Source organism: Poecilia reticulata, linkage group LG18 (assembly GCF_000633615.1).
Source record: "Poecilia reticulata strain Guanapo linkage group LG18, Guppy_female_1.0+MT, whole genome shotgun sequence".
Taxonomy (NCBI): domain Eukaryota; kingdom Metazoa; phylum Chordata; class Actinopteri; order Cyprinodontiformes; family Poeciliidae; genus Poecilia; species Poecilia reticulata.
Genome location: NC_024348.1, coordinates 19,424,099 through 19,432,763, shown reverse-complemented (window position 1 = coordinate 19,432,763; position 8,665 = coordinate 19,424,099). Strand labels below are relative to the sequence as shown.

General features: G+C 34.2%; 1 protein-coding gene across 1 annotated transcript in view; it reads right to left on the bottom strand.

Moving 5' to 3' along the window:
* Window positions 1-3,411: 3,411 nt before the first annotated feature.
* LOC103480910 (butyrophilin subfamily 1 member A1-like) overlaps window positions 3,412-8,665 on the bottom strand; it is an 11,208-nt gene continuing 5,954 nt past the window's right edge. The window contains exons 2-7 of the mRNA XM_017310302.1: window positions 7,754-8,092; window positions 7,629-7,667; window positions 7,278-7,298; window positions 6,719-6,838; window positions 5,049-5,105; window positions 3,412-4,080 (exon numbers count right to left, since the gene is read on the bottom strand). Coding sequence (XP_017165791.1) covers window positions 4,004-4,080; window positions 5,049-5,105; window positions 6,719-6,838; window positions 7,278-7,298; window positions 7,629-7,667; window positions 7,754-8,092 — 653 coding nt within the window. The 3' untranslated portion in view covers window positions 3,412-4,003. The remainder of the gene's footprint in view (window positions 4,081-5,048; window positions 5,106-6,718; window positions 6,839-7,277; window positions 7,299-7,628; window positions 7,668-7,753; window positions 8,093-8,665) is intronic.

The window sequence follows — 8,665 nt, the reverse complement described above, 5'->3', positions numbered from 1 at the left end:
TTCTTGCTGCTTTTATACTGAATTTATTTTTAAGAAATGTTACCTGACTTTTTAACATTAAATGATATATCTTAATTTTGTTGAATTGTTCAATTTATTTGACTCACCTTTCATAATTTAAATTCAAAAATACTTTATTGTATCCTCAATTAAATGTTGTAACTCCTAACTAGCTTTAACTTTTACTATAACTGGTCTGTTAGGAAATGTCTTCCAAAATGTTCTTTCATTTTACACATCACAGATGAATGTATAAAATCTATACAGGACATAGTTTTAACATTTCCTAACATGCTCTGCTCAGTGTCATGTTGTAAGAGAAACCAGCTTAATGCTGCACAGACAGAGGAAACTGGAAATAAAGTAAAACATGTGATTTTGGTTTAGAGCATCAAGTTTTTTCATCTCATGTTTCTCAGAGTCTCTGGAGAATAAATGGCAGAGCAGAAACAGACGACATGATTAACAGACTTTTATATTATTAAGCAGTTTTATCCTGTAAGAACACATTTTGTTTTATGTAAAAAACAATCTACATTATTACTAGTTAGAAACTGGGTACAGTGAACCTTAAGTGATGTAAAACTAGTGCAATTAAAGGAAAATTAATAGAGATTCACAAATAGGTCATCGTGAATATAAAAGCTTCAGTGTTTTGGTTTGTTTTTCCTTTGACTGGATGCTGATAACAGGACAAACAGGTCGACTGACAAAATGGCCGCTCTGCTTCCTGCTCCAACTTAAACTGATTTTCATTTGTTCAGGCAAAAAATCTCAGGTCTGAAAGCATATAATAAAAAATAAAACAATGTTTTAAAGGGTTTTTATTTACAAGAGTCAAAGTTTAACATCAGTTCACATTAAACATCAAAACACATTTATTGGTACAACAAACGAAAACAAAGAATAGAAAACATTTTAAAAAATCATTTTTCTAATTTCTTTGGTTTAGAGGAGCATGTTTACTAGTAATGTGACAAATCTGCCAGTTAGTTTGCTGAACCACCATCTCACAATCTGTTTTCTACCTCCATACAAACCCAGTAGTACTTAAACTAATTCATCATATTTTCAGTAATATAAAGAAAGTGCAAATCTCCCTAAAAATGCCACTAATCGTCTTGACCAGCATCCACTGTCTTTGTGTTTATGATTTATTTGTTTATTAGTTGTCTCTCCAAATCATGACTCTGCACTGGAAATACCTTTCATAATGTGAGATATTTAGCTCAAACATAGCAGCCAATCTCAGCCTTAATCATGAAATGATGAATCAAGTTTATTTGTAGACTTTGAATAAACTTCATCAACAAGACATTTCAAAGGTCTTTATGTCATAAAAACACAACACGTGGTTCAACTCTTCTCATTTTTTAGAGGTAACAAGGACCGACTTTGATCACCACTAATATTAGATGTTCTTAGATGAATTTAAAAGTTTTATTGTTTGAAAATGCAGGGGTTTTTATCCACCCATTTGTGTCTTCATGCATCGACTTTCAATGTTCTGCTTTCTGGGTTACTGAGGAAAGTTTATCAGTCTGCAGACGGTTCAAAACGTGGCTGCTGGCTTTTTACCAAAACCAGGAAATGTGCTCACATTTCTACTTCTGTAATCCTTTAACTGGTTGTTTTATCAGGTTCAAACAAACTTTAACATTTTGCTGCTCACTTACACGACTCGTGTTTCTGATCTTTTGCAGCTTTATCTCCCACCTCTTGTTCTCCCATCTCAAGGCACTGACCTTTTAAAAACTCCTAGAACCAAAGGAAAACCCAAAGGAATGCTTTTTTCCTTTTATTCCCCATCATGAAGATCAGTTTCCTTTTAAGACATCAGTTCTTTGAAGTTAAAGTCACTAATGTTAACTTTATGTACATTCCTTTTGTACTATAATTGTATTGCTTTTCTTGGTGTTTATCTGTTGGATCTGTTCTGTTTTTAACTCCTTATTGTTTAGCACTTTGAATAATGTCTGTTTAAAAAATACTAACTTGTATAAAGTTTAACACATTTAATGTGACAACAGCACTTTAATAGTATTAATAATAAAATGAACAACTTCCAACATAAACAGATCTCTAGTAGTTCTGAGGACAGCAAAGTTTCACATTTTCCATTATATGTGGGATCAACATCAGCAATAAAGACTTGATTCATCAGAGTAATATTCTGACTTAACCACTAGAGGGCGCCCTCCAGTTTCACTTTTACAGTAAAAGATCATATGACAAAATAAAAATACTTCAGAAAATCAGATTCTGTTAGATTTCACATATTATTTACAAAAGTCAACAAAACATGAATCTTACTATAAATATGGCTTTTTACTAATAACTATTAGTTCTAACAAACACCTTTTAATTCAGGCCCCAAAATGTTTACTTTGTAGAAAGTATTTTGTTTATTTGGTTTAAGTTGTTAAAAATCCTGCATTGATAGTCAGAACTATAACAGTTTCTATTTGAATTGTAGAGATATTGAAAAGGAATTGATTTTCATTTTCCTTTTTCTGGGCAGCGAAACAAAGTGTGAAGCTTCAAATTCTCTCCAGAAAGGTTTGAGCTGGAAACCCAGTGGAGCCGCCATGTTGGATTTTGATGTTGGGTCGTTGAAAAACCTGTTTTTCAAAGTAAGAGCCATTTGATTTCTGAGATGTTTGTAGGAAATATAAGGTATAGAACATAAACAATACCCAGTCTTTAACGTTGCAGCAGCCAGTTATTCCTACATTAAACAGCCATATTAAGCCAGACTCAGTTCAAGCTGATGAATTTATAAAAGGCTTTTAGGTTTGAAAGTATAAATATCAGTGCAAATGGACTCATCTCAAAGTGAACAGAACTCTGGACCAAAGTTAGACAAAGTGGTTCTGTCAGTTTGATTTACTTCCATAAATCATTGTTTCTCATCCTTTTGGACTCATTATCTGCATGTTTTCCTGCTTCTACAGACCTGATTCAAATGAACAGGTGATTCATTCACCTGGTTGAAGAAGCTCAGCTCTAAACCTCCACTGTTAATGTAGGARACATTTATTTATGCTCTGATCTTATAGTTTATATTTCTCCCTCTGTGACTCATCACTGATGAGACAAAGATAATTATGAACACAGTTTKTATGATTGYCAGACTRTAATACATGTTAATCAACTAAACTTCTCTACCTTCCCTCWGGTAAGTGCCTGTAAGAAAAAAGTCACTACAGCTGACTTATACGATAAAGTTAATATCCTATATGTTGTGTCTATGGCCYTATTTTCAATAGTAATTGATACATTTCTAATATTCTCTACCTTTTTTATATTAGTAAATGACCCCTGAGAACATATTTTAATAAAAATTTTACATAATGTAACTACAAGGGTGCTTTAAAAAAAACTATAGTATCAAAAATATTCTTTTTTTTGTACATTCACTGTATGATGATGTAAACAGAAATATTCAGGTSATTTGTTCCTATGTGAATGTGAATGTGGGAGTTTTAAGGAGGGAATAGTAAATATTCACCTCTACTGGGGTCTGGACATGGAAACAACGGTAAACTAAATATTTATTGCTGATCCATAAACTGAAAAACTAGACAGTAAGTTTGCAAAATCATAATGAAACACACTAATCTTTGGTGTGCATGTTAAAATAAGTTTCACWGACAGAAATTAAATTAAAAACCTTTTGTTGGCACAAGCTGGAGATCAAGTCTGTTAACTTTTGCATGAATTAAAAATACTTTAAGACAAATCAGATATTAAAAGCTGAGTAAGAGACGCTAAAGTACAGTAACAGTTATGTTTATAGGATGTTCTTTTTAACATGCAGGATTCCTGCATCTATTTTTCTAATCTCAAAAYGGCCCCAAAATGGTCTCTGTTCTAATATGAAGGACTTCCTGTTGGGTTTAAGGCAGACAGTTGTTTTTGTTATCATGATGCATAATTCTATACATGTACCAGTTTTCATAAGAAGAAGAGGTTGAATTGACTTCAGCTTAGAGGGGATTATTCATCCACTTTGGTTTTGTTGTCCTATGTCCTGTAAAGCTTCAGCTTCATCTCCTTGGTTTCCATTTCCTCTGCGATCTATGAAACACAAAACAGAATCTTTTCAGTAACATCATCTTCCTCTGATTGTTTGATATCCTAAAATTACATTATTATTAAGATGACTTGGATAAAAACAGAATAGTGTCTTTCTTCAACTCATCAATCATCAAAACACAATTGAACATAAAAGTTTTGACTTTTTTCTGAAATTGTTTCTTTCATTTGTTTCCAGATGTTTGTTGACAAAAATAATACAATCCAAAAACTAAATCATATTAAAATAAAGATGRAAAYATCATCATATTAAATTGAATATGTAATGTATGAGTCTTGTCAGATTAAAAKAACYTTTTGAATATATCTGTCATTAAGCTCTACTTTCTGTTTTATTTGTTTAATTGGCCTGATGTAATTATAATCTTATACATATTTTTATTAGCTATAAGCTTCTCTGTTGAAGGAAACACAACAAAGATATATTAGAAGAGAAAATCTGAGTTTTGTGTTTTCAATTTTTAMTAGTTTTATTTATAGCATTTTATAAATCAATGTTGTTGGGTTTTGTGTCTGTAAACTATTATTAATATTACACTGGTAACATTCCAAGTCATTCTTTGAAGAAACACCTAAGAAAAGCTGATAAATCAAGTATAGTTTTTAATGATCAACATTTTAAGCTTTTTTAGCCAGTTACTATGAGCCACAGTGGAGAACCTAATGAGCCACATGCGGCTCCGGGGCCACAGGTTGGACACCTCTGGTCTAAACCTTCACATCACTGAAAGCTGGTGAGCCGTGATTAACCCAGTCAGGTCAGCAGATCATTGCTGCTTCATCACATTATATCAGTCAGACTGAGTCACCAACAAGGAGGTTCGGTTTCCTGGTTTGATGCTCAGCTGTGATGTTCAGTGATTACAGACCTGATTAGTTTATGGATCAGTAGTAAAATAAAAAAATCAAATAATTAAGACAAATTATCTGGAGTCATTCTGTTTCCATACCTCCATCATTTCTCCCTTGTTCATGTCGAGACTTGTTGTTGCTCAGGCACGAAAAAACTGAACACAAAAGAAAACGGACATCAGTAAATATTTAGCTTAACACAATATAAATCAGGTGACGATATTTAATTCTCCACAGCAGCTTTTCACTGGTAAAATATGTTTCATCAACTGGGGAGTCAAAAGCAACAAATCTAAAAGAAAACAAGGCAGAATCTATAATTGGTTGGTGTCTTACAACTTTGAAAGAAAATGTCTTTTTTCTTTTTATAATTACAAACAAACACATTTGACCAGGGCCGACCCAAGCCTTCATGGGGCCCTAAGCAAAATTTGGTTTTGGGGCCCTCTAGTTTTGCCAATATTGTAGACTGGCTGCAATCAACAGTCAGATTGTTAGATCTTTCAAAAACCTGCTAAACTTATTGCATCTCTGACAGTGATGTTTATCTTATATCCAATATGCACGTATAATATAGGATACATGTGTTGGCCCATTTATCGGTGCTGATTTCCTTAACTTTGGGGGATGGGTGATCGGCCGATACTTATATGTGAAGTTGATCTCATCCACCTCAGCAAAGGTTTAAAAATCTGCCTCTGTCCTCTTCTGCTGTTAGTAAAACTACAGTGAGACGTTTTACTAGCAGACAGACCAACCAGGTCAGGTCTGATCGTTTCCAGTTAATAATATTCACCCCACTGTTGCAACTCACTGACTTTCTTGCTACATTTAGCGACATTTGAGACCCAAAAAAAAAATGGTATCGAGAAAAATCTAAATTGACAGGTAAAGCTTTTTAAAGATCGATAATCCGCGATCGGCCAGAAAACTGAAATTGGTGCAGCCCTACACACATAGTCATGGCATTCTATGATTAAATAAATTTCTGTTAGGTGTAATTATAATAATTTAAGTCATTTTTGTTACTGTTTTGCTAACTTATCTTCCATTGGAGCTTTAGAGGTTTGGATGTGCTCTGCTCATTGCAGCACGATACCGTGTAGTGTGGTACCTACCGCGGCCACCGGGGGCCCCCAACAGCAATTTAGTTTTTTAATCTTTATTTTTGTCCATATAAGGAAGATTTCTACATAAATGATCAAATATATATTATTGTAAAAAAAAAATCACAACTTTATAATGAATTTGTATGTTTTTATTAAAATAATCACATAAAAATCATTACTAAAAAAATAAAAAATAATTTCCACTTAGGGTGCCGCTTAGTTCACTTAGCTTTGGACTGGCCCTGCATTTGACCAATATATATTGATAACTGTGCGATAACTGCATAATGTTTCTTCCACAGTGTTGCAGCCATGGACCCTATGATCTGATCTGCAAGTGGTTCTGGTGTCTGTCGTTCTTCTCTATTCATTTTTCTCTGATCTGTTAATTCAGAGCTCAGGTCATTTAAAGATGGCCTCTTCATTGTCTCCTTCTACCTCCTGACCCTCTGCTCCTCTGTTGTCTTGCCTCAGTTTCCTCCTCATGTACATTTTAGTTTGTTTTTGTACCTCAGCATGTTCTCACATTCACCACATCAAATCATTTGCATTGCATCACTGATGCTAACATTCACATTGATTTGTAGTTTCTGTTAATATTCCTGTATGGAGACGATCAGTGATTCACCTAAAACCTGCAAAGAAAACAACTGACTTACTTTGATTACGTAGCAAATAATATAGAACAGCGATGATGATGACGATGATGATGACGATGATGATGACGATGATGATGACGATGCTGACTGGTATTCCAACACCAAGACCAATATCCCTTCCTGTGACAAAGAGGAAAAGCAGGTTTGTTTGTTTGCTTTAGTAAATTATATTTAGTTTTTTGCTTTATTTGTAGGATTAAAACTTTGAAACAAGATTCTCCTTGTGTCAATATTTACTGAACCTCACAGCCGAAACCTGAACTTTATTATTTTTACTGTCCGACATCAAATCACACTAAACATTTTTTCAGCTCATTTAGGAAAAACAGAGAAATATGTCTTTAATGTCAGTATGCTGGTTTTGTCATTTACTCAAAGTTTTGTCCAAGGAAACTTGGTAATATAAACTTGATAACTAATATTTATTATCCAGTTAGAGGTCAGTCATTGTTCAAATCAACCAGTTTATACAGAAACAAACATTTTTAAGTTTCTACTAATTTAGCCACATTTTTCTGACAGTAAACTGAAAAAGTAAATTTAGTCAAGACACTCTTACCATTGTTATCTCCATTTCCATCTGAAAAAGAAAAACATAAAGCACAGTATAAGTAAAACATAAATGGAGTGAATTTATCTAAAGTATTTCCAGTCATGCTGATCTCTCAAAGCGCTTCACTCTGCTGACACATTCACCCATTCACTCTCATTAACACATTCATTCACCTGTTTGCAGATCAATAGGTATTTAGGATTTATCTGCTTTGACCAAAGACACATCATAATGTGACAAGGAAAAGCTGGAAGATGAATATTCAACCCACTGAGAAACAATCACTGCAGGTAACAAGAAGGTCTAAAACTAAGTCAGAGAGCAGAAATAACTGATTATCTAGTTAAAGATATTTACCTCCAGGATCAGTTATATTGCCTTTGGCTCCATTTTCATCTGTTGAGGAATTACATTAAATATTTAAAGACATCAACATATTTATTTAGTTTGTCTTAAATTATCTTAATGTTATTATAACTCACCAATTTTTAAAGTAACATTTCTCTTCTTGACTTGACTTTCCAGTTTGGGAACTAAGCAAGTATAATTCCCATCATCCTCCTTGACTAGATTAGTCAAACTGAGGGAAATGTCGCCATGTGTCAAGTTTTTATGGACCATAAAGGTTCGGTTTTTGTATTCTGGGTCTGACGTTGTATCATCTCTCTTTTGGCTGCGATGCACATATATTTTTTTGCCCTTGAATCTCCATTCGATTGTAAGATCGTTCACGTCAAACGGGGGCTCCACATGACATGGCAGAATAACGTCGTCTCCAACCTTTGCAAGAATCGGCTCATGACCAACCAGCTTATATTGATCTGGAAGAGGAAACAAATATTTAAAAAACACTAATATTTCTGATGATGTCCTGTTTAAAAACCAGGGAGCAGTGGCTCCATTTCTCCATTAGGCCCGAACAGTGAAGCTCTGCCAAAGCCTAATCAGTGTTGATCATTATTTTGATTATGCTTCTGTCAAATTAAGTTTTTTTGGAGGCCTTAACATCTGAAGACTCACCATACCTGGCAGATGCATCAGGCCTGAATGAAAATGACATATTTTAAGATTGCCACAAAAATCTAAACAAAAACAGCTTAAGAGCGCCACCTGGCAACTTTCAAAACACCCTGCACATTTAATTTACTTCAGAGGCATGAAATTTGGTTCAGTTGTAGAACTCAGCAAGACAGAAAATCACTTTTGTGTCAAATTAACCCAGAAACAAACAGAGATGATCTCATTTGGCACTTATAAACTCTAATTTACCAGGACTATTGTATTTATTTATTTAGACTAGCGGTTCTCAACGTGGGCGGTACCGCCCCCAGGGGGCGTTCAGAGGACGGCAGGGGGCGCTGGCGGACATTTTTACAAAAGGGGGGCGCTGGGAT